The sequence below is a fragment of the Indicator indicator genome, chromosome 15 (genome assembly GCF_027791375.1).
Source record: "Indicator indicator isolate 239-I01 chromosome 15, UM_Iind_1.1, whole genome shotgun sequence".
Taxonomy (NCBI): domain Eukaryota; kingdom Metazoa; phylum Chordata; class Aves; order Piciformes; family Indicatoridae; genus Indicator; species Indicator indicator.
Window position 1 is genome coordinate 23,232,828 of NC_072024.1, and position 21,543 is coordinate 23,254,370.

General features: G+C 48.0%; 1 protein-coding gene across 1 annotated transcript in view; it reads right to left on the reverse strand.

Moving 5' to 3' along the window:
• Positions 1 to 21,543, reverse strand: part of NUP210 (nucleoporin 210) — an 81,703-nt gene that overhangs the window by 15,187 nt on the left and 44,973 nt on the right. Inside the window, exons 19-30 of the mRNA XM_054387541.1 lie at positions 20,034 to 20,138; positions 19,798 to 19,899; positions 15,786 to 15,914; positions 14,887 to 15,014; positions 13,338 to 13,473; positions 12,443 to 12,505; positions 11,009 to 11,188; positions 9,634 to 9,714; positions 8,687 to 8,818; positions 8,329 to 8,487; positions 7,031 to 7,122; positions 4,397 to 4,571 (exon numbers count right to left, since the gene is read on the reverse strand). Coding sequence (XP_054243516.1) covers positions 4,397 to 4,571; positions 7,031 to 7,122; positions 8,329 to 8,487; positions 8,687 to 8,818; positions 9,634 to 9,714; positions 11,009 to 11,188; positions 12,443 to 12,505; positions 13,338 to 13,473; positions 14,887 to 15,014; positions 15,786 to 15,914; positions 19,798 to 19,899; positions 20,034 to 20,138 — 1,482 coding nt within the window. The remainder of the gene's footprint in view (positions 1 to 4,396; positions 4,572 to 7,030; positions 7,123 to 8,328; positions 8,488 to 8,686; positions 8,819 to 9,633; positions 9,715 to 11,008; positions 11,189 to 12,442; positions 12,506 to 13,337; positions 13,474 to 14,886; positions 15,015 to 15,785; positions 15,915 to 19,797; positions 19,900 to 20,033; positions 20,139 to 21,543) is intronic.

Sequence of the window (21,543 nt, forward strand, 5' to 3'; positions counted from 1 at the left end):
GCTGGGCAGGAGCAACACCTGATACCTTTCCTCTGGTGTGCTGGGTCCATTTTCCACCCCACCACCAGGCACAACGACCTTGGTACTGCCACTGCTGTGATGCTGCAGCCAGGCCTGGGCAGTGGAAGTGCAGTGCCACAGACAGGCACTCAGAACTGGCATCTGACAAACCCTGAGGGGTCACAGCAGGCTGCATTTGGTTGCCTCGAGACCTCTCCTAACCTCAGACAGATGTTAGGAACTGCTCCAGAAGGTGTCCCAGGTAATCCATTTGTGCCCACCCCCATGTCCCTGCAGTAACACTCTGATGAAGGAGGTTTGGCTGAAGGCAAAGGCTTCAAGACTTCACTTGTTTTGGCTTGGTTTTCAAATAACATTTTACTATTCTTGAGTAACTTCTCAAGCAAAATTACCCACCCAAACCAACTCTATCCGTTCCTTCTATTACAGCTGTTGGAAAATAAATAATGGAAGGACAGAGAAAGCAAACCCCCCCTTAAATATACAGAGAAAACTATTTTAAAAGAAGCCCTCAAGCTTATTTTGTAGGAAAATCCCTTTCTCTTCTGAGCTAAGAGGCTCAGCTAAAAAGTAAAACTCTGCAGTCTGAGAATGTGCATGTCAAAACTTAAAAGGGAAAGGACAAATTTGGCCTCAAGCAAATACCATCTTTGGTGAGGACAAAAACCCCCTCAGCAGTGGCTACAATATCAGCCTGTCCTGCTGCCTCCTCCACAGGCTGAGAGAAGCAGGCAGAACATCAGTGCACACCAGCACCTGCCCAACTGCCTGAGCCCACCACCTACCACCACCACCATTTTCCAGACAGACTTTCAAGCTTGCTTTACTTCACCTCATAAACTGTCCCACAAGGGACAACTGCTTAGTTTAATATTGATGAAAGCAGCTATTTACTGTTAAAGCAGCTCAGTTTTTAAAGTACTTTTTATTTCACAGAATCACAGAAGTCAGGGGTTGGAAGGGACCTCTAGAGATCATCCAGTGCAATCCCCTGCTAGAGCAGGGGCACCCAGGGCAGGTCACACATCAACACATCCAGGTGGGTTTGGAATCTCTCCAGAGATGGAGACTCCACAACCTCTCTGGGCAGCCTGCTCCAGGGCTCCAGCACCCACACACCAAAGAAGTTTCTCCTCATGTTGAGGTGGAACCTCCTGGATTCGAGGTTATAGCCCTTTGTTCCTTGTCCTGTCACAGGACACCACTGAAAAGAGCCTGGCACCTTCATCCTGACACCCACCCCTCAGATATTGATAGACAATGATCAGCTCCCCTTCTCAGGCTGCTGCTCTTCAGGCTCAACAGCCCCACATCTCTCAGTCTTTCTTCATAGCAGAGATGCTCCAGTCCCTTCAGCATCCTCACAGCCTCTGCTGGACTCTCTCCAGCAGATCCCTGTCTCTCTTGAACTGCAGAGCCCAAAACTGGACACAGGATTGCAGGTGTATTCTCAGCAAGGCAGAGCAGAGGGGCAGGAGAATCCCAAGACCTGCTGGCTGCAGTGAGCTGAGTACAGCTGGCACAGGTGGGTGCTCAGCTGGGTTCCCTGCTCTGCAGGCTGTCCCTGCCTGCTTCCCCCATCTCCTTGCCTTCCACAGGACAGTCTTTGTAGAGCAAAGCTGGAGGACTAAGTGTTAGGTGGTGCTGCTGCAGCAGTTTGGTTCTTAATTGTGTACAGCTGTAAAGAGCCCAAACAAGAGCTTATGAAAGGGAAGGACAGCATGAAGGAGAGAGCTCTGCCTTAGGATGACACAACAGATTCACTCTCATCTCTGCTCTGGCACAAGTTTTTCCACATGACCTTCAGCAAAACCACTCCAACTCTCTCCCAGCTCCTCATCCACACGGTGAAGGCAGCAGCACTGCCTTACCTCAGAAGGTCACAGTGAGGGGGCAGAGGTGATTCCCATAAAGTGGAGTGCAGGAAATCAAATCATTTGTACAAGATACTGTCCTGGGATGGTTCCTCCTACAAAGAGCTCCCAAGCTGAACACCACAGGGCACAGACTCCACAGTTCTGTGATAGCCTGTGTGTACAGAGAGAATGCCCAGAGGGGGACTGAACTCCAGCACCAGGATGTGCTGACTGAATGTCATTTGAGCCAGCCCCGCACTCCTTGGACGCCTTTCACTCGCCGGATCCAGCAGCGAAGGGAAGGAACAAGGTGACCTGCAAGAGAGCTGCAGACTTTCACTGCCACCAGCCAGCAGCAGGCATGGCTTTAGTGGAACTAAGCCACCACTTCTTTCCTTCTCCACCCAGGAAGACAGACCTACATCCTGTCCTACAAAGCTGAACACGGTGATGAAAAACAAAATTCATAATCGAAATCAAAATCCATCAAGCCACCACAGGAATCCTAACAACGAAACTCACAACCCATCTCAAGTCAGCACTTCCTCCTCCTTTAGCTGGGACACAGGAAAGATGCTGACAGAGTAAAATGGGATACGAGGAAGGGGAGCAGTGGGGATCTCAAGGCTCACCTTGTCAGATGCCAGATGAAAGTTCTTGGCACAAAGACTTCTGAACAGAAACTACAGAACCACAGAACGCTTTGGGTTGGAAGGAACCTTAGAGACCAGCTAGTTCCCATCCCCCTGCCATGGGCAGGGACACCTCCCACCAGCCCGGGTTGCTCAAGGCCTCATCCAACCTGGCTTTCAACACCTTCAGGCTTGGACCCTCCACAACTTCTCTGGGCAACCTGTTCCAGAGCCTCTCCACCATTCTCATGGGGAAGAATTTCTTCCTAATGCCTGATCTCAGTCCAGCTTCTTCCAGTCTGAAGCCATCCCCCCTCGTCCTGTCACTCCATGTCATTGTCCAAAGTCCCTCTCCAGCTCTCCTGCAGCCCCCTTCATACCTTTACACCTTGCAATGAAGGCCTCATGTTCCCTTATGTCCCAAGTGCCCAACCAGTAAGATACATCAGACTTCAGACAACAGCACTCAATTGACAGATGATGAAAGATGCCTCACCAGCCTGGGAACAAACTGCTGAGCTTTGCTACAGATCTGCCCTTCCCTGGAGCATCCACAGGGCAGCCTTGGACATGCTCCTTGCCAGCTCACAGGCAACACCAGCTAAAAGATTGCCTCTGGTAGGAAAGGCTTCCTCATACACTGACTCTCATTATATGTGAAAGTTAAACTGCAGGGAACCAGCAGAGAACAGAAATTCTGAGGCACTGCACAGCTACATCTCCAATATCATGAAAACCCAGGTTATCACTGGGGTACCTCACAGCAGCTGCTGTATTTATATTTAGCACTCCAGATCACTGCTGCTGCTTCTTATTTTTGTCTGCCAGCACTGGGGACTGAAGCAAGCAGCAGTGCTGTGTAGACTTGACAGGCTGCAGTGTTATCCTGTAGCTTAACACTGCTCAGACTCCCTGGATATGGGAGAGAACAAGTTGCTCCAAGGCTTCTGTCCCACTGTAATTCACAGAGTCCCAGCATGGTGTGGATTGGAAGGGAACTCTGGGGATCATCCAGTCCAACCCCCTGCTCAAGCAGGGCACCCACAGCAGCTTGCCCAGGATCACAATGCCCAGGGGGGTTGGAATCTCTGCAGAGAAGGAGACTCCACAACCTCTCTGGGCAGCCTGCTTCTGGCCTCCAGCACCTCACACCAAAGAAGTTTTTCTTCTCCCTGGTGGAGCCTCTTGGGTTCCAGTTTGTGCATACTGTCCCTTGTCCTGTCCCTGGGCACCACAGACAAGAGTCTGCCCCCAGCCTCTTGCCCCTCACCCTTTAGCTCTTGCTGAGCACTGATCAGATCCCCTCTGGGGCTGCTCTTCTCCAGGCTCAACACCCCCAGGGCTCTCAGCCTTTCCTCCTCACAGAGATGTTCCAGGCCCCTCAGCATCTTTGTAGCCTTCATTGGACTCTGTCCAGTTGTTCCCTGTCTCTCTTAAGCTGGGGAACCCGGAACTGGACCCAGCATTTCACATGAGGCCTACCAGGGCAGAGTAGAAGGGGAAGATAATATCCCTTGACTCAACTTGATGCACCCCAGGATCCCATTGGCCTTCTTGGCCACAAGGACATTAGTGGCTCATGGGGAACTTGTTGCTTTCCTGCACTCCCAGATTTTTCTCCATGGAGCTGCTTCCCAGCAGGTCAGTCCCTCACCTGTAGTGGTACAGAGGGTTGTTCCTCCCCAGCTGCAGGACTCTACAGTTGCCCTTGTTAAGCTTCCTGTAGTTCCATTTAGTTTGGTGTCCCAAAGTGTCTTTCAAAGCTCAGAACTCACTGTTAACTACTTCAGGTTTTTCAGAGCTGCAGCTGATGAAGTGCAGTTTACCATCCCTGTCACAGCAGTGATGCCACACTGCTAACACAGCTGAAAAGAGAGATGACTCTACCTTAACAGCAGCCACAATGGTCTGGTTGATCCCAAATGACTCTTGTGAAGTAACTTCAATGGTGGATGATCCTATCAAAGAGCCAGCAGTAAGGAAGCCCCTCTCATCCAGTCTCACCACAGGAACTTTATCTGGTCCATCCAGGAGGCGGTAATTCACTGAGGCCATGTGGTCCCTTGAGAGAACAAAGAGAACAGAGGACAGGAGGCTCCCCTGAATGAGCAAACTCACATCAGCACCAGTCTATCATCCACAGCTACAAGACTACTGCTTGCGATGTGTTTTTAACACATGCCTGCAATAAAAGCTGACCAGCCTGTGTTGTAGTCTAAGAAAGGCTGAAGTTGTGGTTCAAGCTGCCTTGGAAGAGCTCTTGGCTGGGCAGGGGCACGGGTGGCAGGGGCATGGGTGGCAGTCTAGTTTGCAATCACTGCCCTGCAGCATCACCACCCCCTGCTGCATGCTGGAATCCAGACAGTGGTGGCTGAGGCTACAGCACACAGCTGCTGCTCTCCTTTTCTGTGAGCAGCACCTTGAAGGGGATTAGTCTGGCAGGGCCAGTGCTGGCACTGAAGAGAAAGTCTGGGGCTTGATTAATGGATGTCATCAGTCTCCTGGAAATGGCTTTGTAGCCAAGGTTAATTTTGGGAATAACCCTCCCCATGATGTTTGCATGTTAATAAAGGGAACAAATATAAGCTGTAATTAGGGAGCATTCTGAGCCATCAGCTACTTGTAAGAGTCACTTATCACATCATCTGGAAGACCTGTAAATGATTTATTTTTCTGTCTTTCCAAGCTCCTCCACTGAGATAGAAACACTTCATTTGATCCCAGGGAAAAGGGAGCATTAAAGCATTAGTTGCCCTTTGCCATAGTGCTGTTTGGTTTGGTAGTAGGGTTCAGACACAGGGGCTCTGACACTGCACAAAGATAATGGGATAAAGAAATGGGATAAAGAAACTGGTATCACCTACAGGAAGGGGATTCTGCGCCTCTGCTCTGCTGAGACCCCACCTGCAGAGCTGGGGCCAACTCTGGAGCCCCAAAATGAGAACATCACAGAATGCCAGGGGCTAGAAGAGACCTCGAAACCTCATCCAGTCCAACCCCCTGCCAGAGCAGGTCACCCAGAGCAGGTCACACAGGAACACAGCCAGGTGGGCTTTGAATATCTCCAGAGAGGGAGACTCCACAACCCCCCTGGGCAGCCTGCTCCAGGGCTCCGTCACCCTCACAGGAAAGAATTCTTCCTCGTGTTTCCATGGAACTTCCTCTGCCTCAGCTTCCACCACTGCCCCTTGTGCTGGCATTGGGCATCACCCAGCAGAGCCTGGCTCCAGCCTCTGGGCACTCATCCTGCACATCTTTATCAACAGCAATGCAGTTGCGCCTTAGTCTCCTCCTCTCCAAGCTCCAGAGCCCTCAGTTCCCTCAGTCTCTCCTTGTAAGGAAGATGTTCCACTGCCCTAATCGTCTTTGTGGCTCTGTGCTGGACTCTCTCAAGCAATATGGAACCATTAGAGAGGAGGTTGTGAAGATGATCAGGGGGCTGAAGCACTTCTGTCTGAGAGACAGAGGGACTGGCTGAGAAAATTAGGGTTGTTCAGCCTGGAGAAGAGAAGGCTCCAAGGAGACCTTAGAGTAGCCTTCCAGTACCTAAAAGGGGCTACAGGAGAGCTGGGGAAGGACTTTTGACAAAGGCCTGGAGTGACAGGATGAGGGACAATGGTGTTGAGCTGGAAGAAGGTGGGTTTAGATCAGACAGTAGGAAGAAATTCTTCTCCATGAGAAGGGTGGTGAGGCACTGGGAACACGTTGCCCTGAGAAGTTGTGAAGGCTCCAAGCCTGGAAGCGTTCAAGGCCAGGCTGGATGGGGCCTTGAGCGAGCTGGTCCAGTGGAAGGTGTCTCTGCCCATGGCAGGGGGTTGCAGCTAGTTCATCTTTAAGGTCCCTTGCAACCCAAACCATTCTGTGATTCCATGATGTAGCAATTCCATGAAGAATTATTCAGACAAACTGCTCAGAAGAGGCAGCAGAACACTACGGGTACCTGAGTACAAATGACAGGGCTCCTGTGCAAGTGTTTCAAAAGCAGATGCTGAATGACCACAGCCACTGGAGCTCCACTGAAAGGAACAGTTCCCTTCCCTTAAAAAGTAAATGCATCCAAAGCCTCACCCTCAGGGTATGTCCTATTGTCTCTAAGTGCACCTTCTTATGCTAGAGAAACCAAATTTCAAAGCTGAAATCAGGCTTTGAAAACAGATTATGTAAAAAGGACTTTTTAATCTCAGAATCCAGCCATGGCCTCCATGTAAGAGAGAGAGCAGAGCCTTGATCACCCAGAAAAAAAACCTCCAGTGGAAGCAGGGTACTGCTGTAACTGGCTCAGCATCTTTTAAACCAAGGATCTCAAAGTTCCAACTACTGAAGGAATTTTCTAGCTATAATCCAGCTAACAGGAGATTTGACAGAGCCCAGGAGTACAGCTGAGCCATGATTAACCACCAGTGACTTTGTGTATTATGTGATACTCTGACAAGAGACTGCAAGAGCTCACTTCAAACACAACTGCTTTAGGACTTTGCTAAACTGTTGGCACAACTCACAGGACAAAAACTCATCACTAACCTGTTTGTCTGAAGTTTAATAAAGGAATTTGGTGACATTAAGATCTGTTCTGCTTCTACTTCTGGAGCGACTAGATGAAGTTTTTCAAACACCTGAAAAATAGAAGGTATTTTAAGCCTACTGTTGTGTGCAGCTAGGTAATTCATTTCCATTTAGCATACCTTCACAAAAAACAAAAACAACAAAACAACCAACCAAACAAAAACCCACCAAGTAAAACTGTAACACACTGAGGTGTTTCTGTTTTTACTGTAATAATATATTTATGGTAAACAAGAAAATGAAAGATGAATTCAATGAGAATGGGATGGGTAGTGTCTTGGTAGTATCTTGTGAGGCACTGGAGCAGGCTGCCCAGCCACCCCTGGAGGTATTCAAAGAACAATAAGATGTGGCACTAGTCTAGTGGTCATGGAGGTGCTGGGTAGAAGGCTGGAGCTGATGAGCTTAGAGGGCTTTTTCCACTTTAATGATTCTTTGATTCCACAAATCACTCTGAAGAGCAGTCATGGCTATGGCTATAGCTACACTATCAAACAGCATGAAAACCAGAAGGCTTCTCAAATAAAATGCTGTTGCAGACTCCCACATTCACCCAAGTTACTTTAGACTGCCCCAAGTCTGAGCCCATGAACATGAGCTGCACTCCACAAACACATTTTCCAGTTTTCTTCCTGTTCCCCAAAAGCATGATAAGTAGAAACAATCAGGAGATTCGTTTCAGAAGCTAATTCCTGATCCACATTACCCTGCTTGCACAGATTCTTTGTTGTGAGGGTGCTGGAGCCCTGGAGCAGGCTGCCCAGAGAGACTCTGGAGTCTCCTGCTCCACAGAGATTCCAAAGCCCCCTGGACATCGTGATCCTGGGCAGGGGGTTGCACTGGGTGATCTCCAGAAGTGTCCTCCCAGCCCCCCATGCTGGGATTCCATTAGTGACAAGACCTAAACCCAAGAAGTGTTACTGTGCAGAGGGGAATTCAGCAGCAAAGTTCTTCTGCAGCTCTAATACTGCTTATCCCCAAGGTACAAATCATCTCCATTTCAGGTGCCCCACAATAAAACCTGAGGCCTGAAATTCATTCAGGCACCACAGCAGTGTGTAGCTGTTCAGTGTAAACCTTACCAACACCTGAGGAACTTGGTTGGAGGGTTCCAAACAGCAGAAGGTTATACAAACAAGAGTAAGGGCTCAAAGATACACCAAACCTGCAACTACTCCTTTGCATTTCAAATTCCTGCCTTATACTCAGGCTTTAATTCAGCAGACATTAAAATCTTAACAGGAGCATCATCATACCTGAATTTGGATTTCATCAGACAGTTCTTCTGCCCTGTTCTCAAACTGGTTGGCTGCAGGATCAAGGACCTTCACGACAACTTTCAGGCCTGTACTTCCCTTTCTTCTGCCATAAACATCCATTGCAAAGTTGTATTTTGCAGGAAGCTGAAAAGAAGCCTTGGAGAGAAGAAAGGCTGATGAAAAGGTTACTGACAGAATGAACTGACACTGAGGCAAAGGAAACACCACCCCCAGTGCTGGCAATTGCCCTGTGGTTTGAAGGCAATGGAAGCAGCAGTATTGTCTCAGTTGCCATTCCCTGGCAGCTTCCTTTCCCTAGCACACACACATGTGCAAGAGCACACACAGAAGCTACCTCACTGTGCCTTGTCTTGATATCCAGAGTGTCCCTCTTGGTGACAGACCAGTGGAATGTTAGCCCTGGCACAGCACTGCCAAACGAGAAAGGAGTCTGACTGCTGGTGATGCCCATCACGTACACTGGCATCTAGGAAAGGAAAAAAACAACTTCCTTACAGACTTCTGTGATGCTAACCACACTTGCACTGAGCAAACAAACTGCAGATTCCTTGCCCCAGAGATAGTATTTCTTATGGAGGAAATGGCTTGGCTGCTGGATTGCAAGAAGGCATCATGCAGAGGACTTGACCACCAGCTGGTAAAAAGTAAATTGAATTATTCTCCTGTTCACAGATAGTATTCTATGAGGAATGCTTGGCTGCTGATTGCAGAGCTCATGCAGGACTTGCACACTGTAAAGTAAATTGAATTATTCTCCTGTTCACAGAACCACAGAATGGCTTAGGTTGGAAAGGACCTCAGAGAGGCAGGGATGCCTCTCAACTAGTCTTGGTTGCTCAAGGCCTCATCCAACCTGGCCTTGAACACCCCCAGGCAGGAGGCATCCACAACCTCCCTGGGCAACCTATTCTGGAGTCTCACCACCCTCACACTGAAGAACTTCTTCCCCAGCTCCAGTCTAACCCTGCTCTGCCTCAGCTTCAAACCATTCCCCCATGTTCTGTCTCCAGACACCTCAGGAAAGTCCCTCTGCAGCCTTCCTGAATGATCCCTTTATGTGTTGGAAGGCAGCACTAAGATCCCCCCTGAGTCGTCTTGTCCCCAGGCTGAACAACCCCAGCTCCCTCAGCCTATCCTCATAGCAGAGGTGCTCCAGCCCTTGGAGCCCTTTTCTCCTATTTTGATGACCTTTAAGGTCCCTTCCAACCCATTCTCTGATCAGATGATCTGGCAGGAATGGTCACAGCTTGCAGGCCAACATTTTCACACACAGCCACTAACCTGGGTGCCTGTTTTCATCCGTGTGATTGGTGCATGAATCCTGACAGCTGCCAGCTGCACCACTTCAACTTCCACTTTGTCCTGCAAAGGGGGAACGGAGGACACTGTAAGTCACCTTCAGGATCTCTTCACTGGTTTGCCATTACCTAATCAGTGTTGCCATGTGAGCTGCACGTGACTCAGCACAGAAAATACAAATGGACATCATTCTGTAGGACTGTAAAAGAACTACAGAAGCATCAACTTTGGACTGACAGGCACTTAAAATGCTACAGAAATGAATAAACCTCAACTCTGGTCAAAACTCCTGATGATGGCAATGATGGAGCTCAATGGAGCAGAGAGCTGACACCAAGGGACTGGACCATAGTGGCCCCCTAGGAGAATAAGACAGATGAATAAACCCAGAAGGTACAGGAAGGAAATGAGAAGGGTACAAGCAGCACATGGGACAACCAAGAAGAACAAGATGCTAGGTGTTGATACTCTGATGTTTGCCCTTCACAGATCATGACATTCCTGATACATTTTATTCCTACTGCGTACCAAGGAGGCAAGGTCAGACCTGGACCGCATAGGGCAGTAGGTTTAGCTTTCAAGATCATTCTGGTTCCTGTAACAGCATCAAGGCAGACAAAGCACAGAGAGCTTTTTTAACAGAAAGATCACTTTGTCTCCTCTTGGCCTGTGATGACATCTTTCAAGCAGTAGAGCTCTCTGGTATGCAGCAGCTGTCCTACCTTGACCTCAAATGAAGAGCCATAAGATTTGGCCCAAGTTCTGCTGTTCTGAGTCTCACGCAAGTTCCAGGCACCTGTGTACCCTTCACAGGCCTGCTCAGCAGCTCCCTGACACTCAGCTGGCAGGAAATTATCTGGATACAGATTCTGATGGAGTGTCAGGGACTGAACTCCTAGGCTGACTCAGACACAGCACAGGCTGATAGCTTTTGACAGAGCCTGCCCAGAGCTTCAGAGCCAGCATGTTTGTTAGGCAACAGCTACCTTCTGACTTCTCCTGACACAAGACACTGCTCAGCTGTAAGGTGAAGCAGCCAAGGACAGCCTTCTGCTGCTTTAGAAGGGCTTCTTTAGACAGGCTTTTCTATTGGTCAGTTGTAAAGATCCCAGACTGCTGATAAAGTCTTCCTGGGTTCTCATTAGGACTTTGGTTTAAAGCACAAGAAGATTTAGCCATCTGTTGGAAGTATCAACTTGTGCCAGCACAGGGCTGAGTTCCCATTTCCCACCTCCTGAAGGAAGCCAGGAAAGCACAAAGGTAACTTGACTGATGCAAAGAGATTTTACCCTTCTGAGCCAAACCCCTGAGTTCAAGAGAGCCTCTTCCAGCCCCAAGCAGTATCACAAAGCATTACCTGAGACACCACAAGGAGCTTCCCTGTCTCTGCATCAACAGCCTGCACCACTCCTGTCACCGTGCCGTTGCCGACAGCCACCCCTCTGACCAGCCCGGTGCTCCTCACCGAGGCAATCTGCTCATTGCTGATGGAGAAAATGATGTTGGACTGGGGTTGAGGGCCTCCTTCTGAAGTGATCTGTAATGAACAGCACACAGACCACCTCAGGTTAACCCAGCAGATACTTCTGCTTCATGCCACACAGTCCTTGCTCAGCACCACAGCGTTCTCAGTAAGAAAAGGCTTCTGAGCCTTCCCACCTCAGGGCTTATTGCTCCATGAGTGATGCTGGACTGGGACACACAGGAGCTATGCACAGAAGTGCACTATGTGCTTGTGGCAGTACACCCAAACCCCCTCTCCCCACCAGCAAGAGGGGATGGGGGAAAACAGAGCAGCTGGGATGAAGGGAGCCAGAGGAGATACCTCCCTCTCCCAGGCCTGTGGATCAGGGAGTTTACAAGGGCCCTTCCCACAGGCCACATGGCAGGCACAGAACCCCTGCTGGGTCAAGCCCGGGCATGTGTTCTGGCCTTTGTGGCTTTTGGACTTGCTTTCTGAAAAATTAGCCTGGCTTGATAAAACAGGTAAGCTGCAGAGAGCATGAGCTCCTCTCTCTTGGGTCTTTCACCCCCCACTTATGTAGATTAAAGCAGCCATAGCAGTTCAGGAGGATTTTTCCAATAAAGGAGACAGTAAGAGGATTTCCCACAATCATCACGCACTCCCAATGCTGCATGTTATATTCCTAAAGTCTCTGGGAACTTCCTTCCTTTTGATAGTAGGGGTAATAGTTACTGCTTCTGGATTTATCTTTCCAAATATTAACTCTCAAACTATTTCTAAGCATTCCTGTTGTGAAGATAATCTCAACCAAATACCAAACATTTACAGCCTTTATGATCTTTGTATCAAGTTACATGGGAAGCAGAGTCACACTAATAAATAATTAATCTATCATTATTAATATCTCACCTCATTACCCCTTTATTTGTAACAGTGCTTCACACAGAATAGAATAGATCCATGGAACATCCAGCCCAGGAAGTTTCAGAACAGTTTACCTCCCCTTCTCCTCACCACACGTGGTTTGATTGTGTGTTTCAGTCTGCAGAACTGGCCCCACTAGGCTTGTTCATGGAGGTGACAGATTTCTAAATGCTGGGCTGCTATTTCCCACTGGAAAAGCTGAAACTCCCTCAGCACAACTGAGTACAAAACACTCAAGTGGAAGGTGTCTCAAGAATGGACCTATTCTGGTCAGGAGGAGCATTCAGTGTGAATGCAGCTAAGCTGCCAAGCTGAACAATGTACTCCTGAGAAAGAAGTTCTACACATTCATTTTGAAACAGAAATTACAAGAGAAAGAAAATAGGTAAGAAGCTGTCTTACCTGAATCATGGCCCCAATAATTAGGGTCACTTTCCTTGGCAGTAGTTTAAATGGAGGAAAGACCTACAAACAGAAGATCAATTGTGTCACAAAACTGCACAAGATGATATAAAACTGAGTCTTCACTTGCTTCACTCCAGTGAATTGAGCAGTCAGAAACTTAACTCATCCCTTGCAGCTAATAAGCCACTATGAAATCTGCAACAGAGGAGCACTTGGATCACTTCCAGGCTTCCTCTGGCAAGTTAATTACTACACAATAAATTACCTACTATATACTGTGATACTGTTCCTATTCATAGAATCATACAGTCATTAAGGTTGGAAAAGACCTCTAAGATCATCCAGTCCAACCTTCTACCCAACACCTCCATGACCACTAGGTCATGTCCCAGACTGCCACGTCTACTCATTTCTTGAACACCTCCAGGGATGGTGACTCCACCACCTCCCTGGGCAGCCTGTTCCAATGCCTGACCACTCTTGCACTCTCGAAATTTTTCCTAGTATCCAACCTAAACCTCCCCTGGTGCTGCTTGAGGCCATTTCTTTTTGCCCTGTCATTAGTTACTTGGGAGAAGAGACCAATACCTCACTCCAACCTCTTTTCAGGGAGCTGCAGAGAGTAATGAGGTCTCCTCTCAGCCTTCTTTTCTCCAGACTCAACAACCCCAGGTCCCTCAGCTGCTCCTCACCAGCCCTGTTCTCCAGACTCTTCCCCAGCTTTGCTGCCATCCTCTGGACACACTCCAGCACCTCAATATCTCTCTTACACTGCAGTGCCCAAAACTAGACACAGAACTCAAGGTGCAAGGCCACTAGTGCTCAGTACAGGGGCACCATCACCTCCTTCTACCATACAGAGATTTTCCTTATTTTATCTGAAATGGTTTACTTCAATCTGTTGGGGAGCAGAGTTGATTCTTTGTCCTCTTTTGTCAGCAACAGTTGCCGTAAGACTCGTCTGCCCGATGGCCATCCCATGCACTAGAAAAGCAGCAGTGTGGTCATCAAGAGCTTCACTGAGTGGGCTGCAGCAGAGAAACACATAAAAAGACATCTTAACACTCCTAAACACAGTAAAATAAACTCATCATTGAATATATTGGCTCCCCAGAGGGCTTGTGGAGTCTCCTCTTCTGGAGACCTTCAAGACCCATCTGGATTCATTCCTGTGCAACCCGTGCTGGATTCTATGGTGCTGCTCTGGCAGGGGAGTTGGACTCAAAGATCTCCAGAGGACCCTTCCAACCCTTAACATCTTGTGAGCCTGTGATCCTCTATCCTGGTTTAGAACAGGACAGATGCTCTATTGCCCCAAGAGGGGTAAAAGAATGATGCTCACACAAATGGGCTGGATAGTGATGGAAAGTTTACATGGAAAAGTAATTGATATTCCTCAGAAACCACAAAGCATAGTGGTGTGCATATCCCAAGCATACAGATTTCCCTTACACCACACCCAAAGGTCCCAGGGCTTCCCTTCTGCCCACCTGAGGGTACATCCAAAACCCCCAGGGCTATTTCTTCCCCCCCCACTGCTGGCCAGGCCTGGGACTGACACCCCCCCCCACCCCCACCTTCTTATGCTGGCATTAGGTCTAAACAGGCTTAAGAGGCCTGAGTACTCCCCTACCATTTACCCAACAGGGAAGCATCTCCCACAGGAACAGAGAGGGAAGAAAGAGAAAGAGAATGACTTTGCAGCCAGATTTATAGGGTGAAGGATTTATGGGTAGAAATAGGCTTTCCTCTGTCCACCTACTATGTGGCAGCCCAGGAGGCACCCAGCCTACACTGCCACATCCTGTAAATTGCCTGAATAACAGATGCAGAGAACTACTTTAGTGCATAGCAGCTGTATCATAAGGATGACTCAGTGACTACATCTTAAGCAAAATCAAGGTAACCATCACCTTTCTGCATGTAACATCATGGCATGGCTCTTTCTAGCCTCTGTTTTATCTTAAATGGTAATTTAAACTTCACCAAAATTAAGTCAGCCTAGAATGATTTGGATTGGAAGGGACCTTAGAGATCAGCTAGATGCAACCCCCCTGCCATAGGCAGGGACACCTCCCACCAGACCAGCTTGCTCAAGGCCCTGTCCAACCTGGTCTTGAACACAGCTACTTTGGACAGCCTCTTCCAGTGCCTCACCACCCTCCTAGGGAAGAACGTCTTCCTAATGCCTGATCTAAATCCAGCTTCTTCCAGTTTGAAGCCACCCCTCTCATCCTGTCAATCCAGGCCTTGGCACATAGTCCTTCTCCACTTCTCCTGAAGCCTCCTTGCAGCACTGGAATGCTGGTAACCAAATCAAACCCCACTCATGGCACACTGCCATGCTTCCAAGGCAGTATCTTCATTCTTTCTCTGCTTGTAAACATATTTGCAGCTAAATAATAATTAAAAACAAAAAAAAAAAAAATCCATGAACTTACACAAGTGAAACAATCTGAGATGCTGCCCTCAGTTTGAGATCCATGACAGCAAAGTATTTTGCCAGAAAAGGTTTCTTGGAGTCATCCAGAACTCGGACATAAGCTGTAACTGTTTTCCCAATCTCCACCTGAAACACAGGCACTCATCTTTCATTACAACTCTTCCTATTTATTAGCACAAACACTTTCATTTTGCTTTGCATCACACTTGGAGTAGGGTGTTACGAGATACAGCCCCAGGGTCAGATTAGCACCGATCCTCAAGAACAGTCCCTGCCAGCTCTGGTTAGTGTCAAATTACATCAATGAATTCAGGGCTTGCAGCTGGCAAGGGTGCAATTAAAACATCCAGCTGGTCTAAGATGCACCCAAGCTAGCAAGGAAAAGGAGCTGGAAGTTGGGGGTTTTTTGGTTCATCTTTAAAATATGACATCCAGAAAATGATCTCTTGTGCAACATGTGCTGGATTGTATGGCCCTGCTCTGGCAGGGGGGTTGGACTCAAAGATCTTCAAAGGTCCCTTCCAACCCCTACTATCCTGTGATCCTGTGACCTTGGGGCCAAAGACTTACTCTGATGCACTGGAAACAATGGGAGATGTAAATGAGTGTGTTCATATAAAGGGTGAATTAACACTGCTGGGGAAGTGCTGAACTGCAGCCTGCTGCCACACACAACATCGAGGCAGAGACACCTGGGACTCTGAGGGAACCTAAAAGGGTAAGTTTGGGAGGGAGGAACACAAACACAGGAGATCAGACTGTTTCTCTGAGGTGACAGAACTGCAGCAGAGGCCCCAGCCATGACATCCTGTTGTCTTGTCCCTGTCTCACCTCTGTGCTGATAACCAGCACAAGGGAGCTGGCTCAGCTGAAAACTCGGCTCCCCCAGTCACTAACCTTGTCAACAACTCGGACATACAGCTCCTGGATATCAGAGACAGAAATCTCTGCCTTGGCTGGGGCAGGGAAAGCCAAGCACAAGTCATGGATCATGACAGTCACTGATCCTGCGAGCAGAGGCTGCACCTGCAATGTCAAGGGAAAATTCTGTTACAACACTTAGATATTTCCACTTCTCTGCCATTCAGAGGATAAAGGCTGTATCACTTTCAGGGCAGACAGCTGCTGAAGAAGTCTCCAAGCCTTAGACACAGATAACTCTGCCATCAAAGTGAAGCTGTAAGGTACATGTAAGAAGCATCATATTACTGAGCCAGTGCAAAGAGCCCTCTGGGCAACAACTGAGCCCAGAGAGCCAAGCAGAGCCTGGGCTGCAGCAAGAGAAGTGTGGCCAGCAGGGTGAGGAAGGCATTCTCCCCCTCTGCTCAGACCCCACCTGGATCACAGCGTCCAGTTCTGGAACCCCTAGTACAGGAAAGGTCTGGAGGCACTAGAACATGTCCAGAGAAGGGCCACGAGGATGATCAGAGGGCTGGAGCTCCTCTCTATGAGGACAGGCTGAGACAGTTGGGGTTGTTCAGTTTGGAGAGGAGAAGGCTCCCAGTAGACCTTCTTGTGGTCCTCCAGGGCCTGAAGGAGGCTACAAGAAAGCTGGGGAGGGACTTCTTAGGGTATCAGGGAGTGATAGGACTGGGGGAATGGATCCAAGCTAGAGGAGGGGAGATTTAGATTGGATGTTAGGAAGAAGTTGTTCCCCATGAGGGTGGTGAGAGACTGGCACAGGTTGCCCAGGGAGGTGGTGGAAGCCTCATCCCTGGAGGTTTTTAAGGCCAGGCTGGATGTAGCTCTGAGCAACCTGCTGTAGTGTGAAGTGTCCCTGCCCACGGCAGGGGGGTTGGAACTAGATGATCCTTGAGGTGCCTTCCAAACCCTGACAATTCTGTGATTCTGTTAAGGAACATCTCTCCATCCAGAAGCAGGCTGGCATCCTGCTACTCTCCTTCTGCCATCAGAAGAACAAAAAATCCACAACATGAAGCAATGAAAGCAATGAACCTTTCTTAAGTGGAGTGAAAGCCAAAGTCATGAAGAAAAACCCAAAGCTGAAGGACAGAGAATGCTTGTGAAGCACTGGCACTGCTTCCTGCAAGACTTACACTTGTCAGGCATTGCTTTTAATGTGAATGAAGAGCCAAACTCGGGCACTGGAGCTTCCCAGGAGACAAAGCAAGTGTTTCTGGGATGCAGATATTATTACTGTATTAATTGTTTTGTACAAAGAATGTACACATTCTGCATGTCTCGGAACAGGGAGGATCACACACCAAAGGAAGAGAGCTCTGCTCACAAGCACAAAACCAGGCACTGATCTCAAAGTCCTCTCCTGAGCCTCTCTCAAGGCCCTGCCTCCACACCTCACTCATGTCACCTCTGCAGGTCTCTTGCAGAGATTGCTGCCTGACCTTGTCACACACCCCAGAGACAATCCCAGCTATTCTCTGCACCCCCACAGGTACCTTTGCTTTGGCCAGGGACAGAGCAGATGTTTGGTGCCCTATTCCAAGCACTCATCTGACTTACAAAGATGAACTCTGGACCAAGGGGTGCTGGACAGCCAGGCCCCCACTTCAAAGGGATTTTTATCATCTGTGGCATTATTTGGAAGCACTACAGGAGGTAGCAGCAGTGAGAGCACTGGGAAGAGCTGACATTTTGTTCCTTGAGGGCATCACTCTCTTGCCTCAAAGAGAAAGGAATAGAAAGTTTCAATAAATGTCAGCTTTGAGAACTGCAGCAGCTGCCAAGGTGAGTGGCTAACAGAGGCCCTGGAAAGCAGTGACAGGCATGTGGCCAGGAGGAGGCAGGCAGCATGGCCATGGGGAGAATGATGTAATGAAGCTCAGTTTGGGCTGGTAGACCAGAGAAAAGAGCTATCAGAGCAGAGGCCTGCAGAGCAAGCAGGGCTACCCAGCTTGCAAAAACTGCTCCTGCCTGCCCCAGCTACCTCTGGTGTTCTCATCTCCTGTGAGGTGTCCAGCGGCTCCCAAGCACAAAGCATGTTTCACTCTCCACCACTACTCATTCTTCCCCTGTGCTAACACCCAGAAAACTCATGTGTTGAGAGTAAGAGGCAGAGCATTTATCCTGGGCAGCCCCAGTAAGAAGTCTGAGATCACTACTTTAGGTAACTTGGGTTTAGCTTCTCAGAACAGTTCACTATCAGGTCATCCTGTATCAGCTTGGCTCCACTCAGCCCTGCCATGGCATCAGCCTGCCACATCAGTCTGGAACTTGCTGTTTTTCTACACACTGCTGGATTCCATGGAAAGGAAAAAAATCCACAGGGCATACTGGGATTTAGCTCAAACACAGCACAGAGAACTAACAGACTTTTAAAATGTGGGGGTTTGTTTTGTTTTAAAATGTTTTTTGAATGTGTTAACAAGTGGAGTGTTCTCTCCTTAAACTCTGACAGGTAGTTACAAGAAATCTTTTTGTACTTCCGAAAGCCTACCTTGCTGGCACTGTTCCACTACTAAATGCTCACTGCTCTGCTCTACAATTATCTTGTGTACATCAGTTAAAGCACTGCTAAACCCACAGGGGACATCTGACTGAAGAAGCAGTAAGAGCTGAAACAGTGAAAAATGTACAACAATAAGCTCATCTCTTCTGCTTTTATCCCACCTCTGTGCCTAGCTGACTTAGTTGGAAAAATATTCCCACTTTACACTTCTGACAGTTAGAGACAAGCAAAACTGTTTCACCAATATTTTCCATACTCTAAACAATGGAGGAAAAAAAATAAATCCAGATTTATCATAATTTCACTACTTTGTTAATGTTATTAATTACAAGTTAAATGTGTAAGTTCTATACATGTCAGGGCAACTAAACCACCTTGTGTCACTTTCAATTCCTGCCTCATGAAAGCTACAATGCAAATATATATTGTTGCTCACTGCAGAATGCATCTCATACCCTGGGCCTGGACAAAGTCAAGCATCACTGTAGTGTAGTTGCATCTTCTAGTGGAGAAGTGCATTAAAAACAATGTGGAGAGCAACATCAACTCCTTAATAGAGAGTTATTCCCAAAATGGAAATGAAATACCGAGATAGCAAAACATCCTGAAATGGCACTGCAAGAAGAATTGGAAGGCTGCAGAAGGCCTACAACAAACATTCCACTATTGGTCTAGAAACTATTGGAGAGAGACACTGAAGGCTACAAAGATGCTGAGGGGCCTGGAGCATCTCTGTGAGGAGGAAAGGCTGAGAGCCCTGGGGGTGTTGAGCCTGGAGAAGGAGCAACCCCAGAGGGGATCTAAGCAAGAGCTAAAGGGTGGGGGGCAAGAGGCTGGGGCCAGACTCTTCTCAGTGGTGCCCAGGGACAGGACAAGGGGCAGTGGGCACAAACTGGAACCCAGGAGATTCCATCTGAACAGGAGAAGAAACTTCTTTGGTGTGAAGGTGCTGGAGCCCTGGAGCAGTCTGCCCCAGAGGGGTTGTGGAGTCTCCTTCTCTGGAGAGATTCCAAACCCCCCCTGGCCACTGTGCTCCTGGGCAAGCTGCTGTGGGTGCCCTGCTTTAGCAGGGGGTTGGACTGGATGATCCCCAGAGTTCCCTTCTAACCCCACCATGCTGGGATTCTATGAAAGCAATTCACCTTTTGTGTAGCACTTCTGAACAATTCCACCCCAGTATTTTCCATGTTGTGTTGATAAAAGCAGGAACTGCAGTATTGGTGGGTATAGAACAACCTGGTGCTGGCTGCTCTCTTGTACACAGTCTATGTATGCACTGCAGCTGTAGGCAAAGTTTCCTGTACCTGAAGCTACACAAGAAATTGCTTGTGCAGAGATGCCCTGCCTGAAGCATGACTGTACCAAGCAAGCACATCCATGATTTAGTTATTGCCTGTTGCCCACCACTGTTGACCAACAGCCCACTGCAGAAGGACATTCAGGTGTGCAAAGAGACATCAGATAACAAAACACTTCACTCACCAAAGCAAGACCTTGAGTTTCCTTATGAGACACTCTTACAACATTTGCAACACTGGTATTGATGAAAAAATATCCAGAGCCTTCTTTGATGGAAAGTTCTGCCTGCAAAACCAGAGAAGCAGCCAACATTGGATGAGATCTTTCTAGCACACTGCTAAAACTGGTGTCCTGACACATCTTGAATTGGTTTTGCTGGGCTGCCTGCAGCTGGAAAGCAGCAGAATGTAATTCCTTACCTGCAGGTCAGGGTGATTGTAAATGGAGACATCAGTAGGGCTCACTGCTACATCTTCTACTAGTATCAGTTCAATAGTGGCAGACACTGGTAGGAGAGGCAGGTGCTGAAAGAGACAGTTCCAGCTGTTAGAGCACACACCAAGAGTCAGAAAGCAGCCTGAGTTTCTTGCATAGCCAGGGAAGGATGCTTAAAGCACATAGAGCCAGAGCTGGAGGAGTTTATGTCCACACAATCTCCTAACTGGCTGACCTGCAGGTAAGGTCAGACCCAGGCCAAGCTGCTCTGTTCTGCATCACTGACCAGGACAAAGAGTAAAGCCTGCACTTGACAGGTGCAGAAGCAGCAGCTAAGCAGGTCTGACACACAGAGAGGACAGCAGCTCTGAGATGTGCTCTATTTGCACACAAAATGAAAAAGCAGAGGCAGAATGCTTGCTTCTACTGTGGCCTCATCTTTGTAGGGTTCTCCCTAGCAGGCTGCCAAAGTTTAATCATTCACTTCTAACAACATTAGCTTAGAAAAGGAAAACGGTATTTGGAGGAAGTTACTATCATGTAGCCTAATTAGAATGATTTCCTTGATGTAGAAAGGATGTCATTCTCCCCTAATGGCATAATAGGATGCTCCACTTAAATGTGGAGCAATGATCAGGACATCTTAATAAACCAGACTAGACCTTACTAGATTCTTATTTGGCCTTTTTGTCTGTAAGGCTGACAGCACAATCCAGTAGTCCATCTGTGATGTACTTGAGAAGAGCAGACTAACTGCCCCATGGAACTGGAGCACAAGTAGCATCTACAACTACTCTTCACCTACACAAAGATTCCTCCCAAACTTACAAGCAGGTGCTAGAGCTTAAGAGAACTCTACTGCCATTTTACACCTGTGTGCCATACTGAAATAGGACAAGCTTCTCAGAATTGGAAGCAAAGTTCAGAGAATTCACTTCTCTAACTATCTCTAAATGTAAAGAACATTGACTAATGGCTTGAGAAAGAAAAGCACAGTGACTGCTGAACACCAAATGACACAAGCAGAAAACTGCAATCTGTTTCCATCTGCTTTCTTTGTTCATCAGCATCACTTTCTGCTGCTCTTCTTCCCTATGTTCAGTATGTCAGGGAGTGGCTAATGACTTGTAAATCAGAGCCTAGGCTTATGGCTGGCACTGTACAAATGAGTAGTCTCTCCCTTCTGCAAGATCAATGTGAGACCAAAGGAAAAGAAAAGAGCATCAATCAGAGCCCAGCTTTTACATATGGTCCACCAGAGGATCTCAGCCAGCTTTTGCTTTGCTCATGCAGAACTTTTCTCCCCAGTTTTGCAGTGGAAATTTGCTTTCCCCAGTGACAGCTGCACTAAGCACATGGTTGCTTTAGAGAAGGACAAGCAGCAGAGATTCACCAATTCATTAACAAACCTCAGCTGAGACCATTCTCTGCAATGCCCTTGCCCAGACAGTTCAAGCAACCCAAAGGAAGCAGATGTACTTGCTCTGGATCACA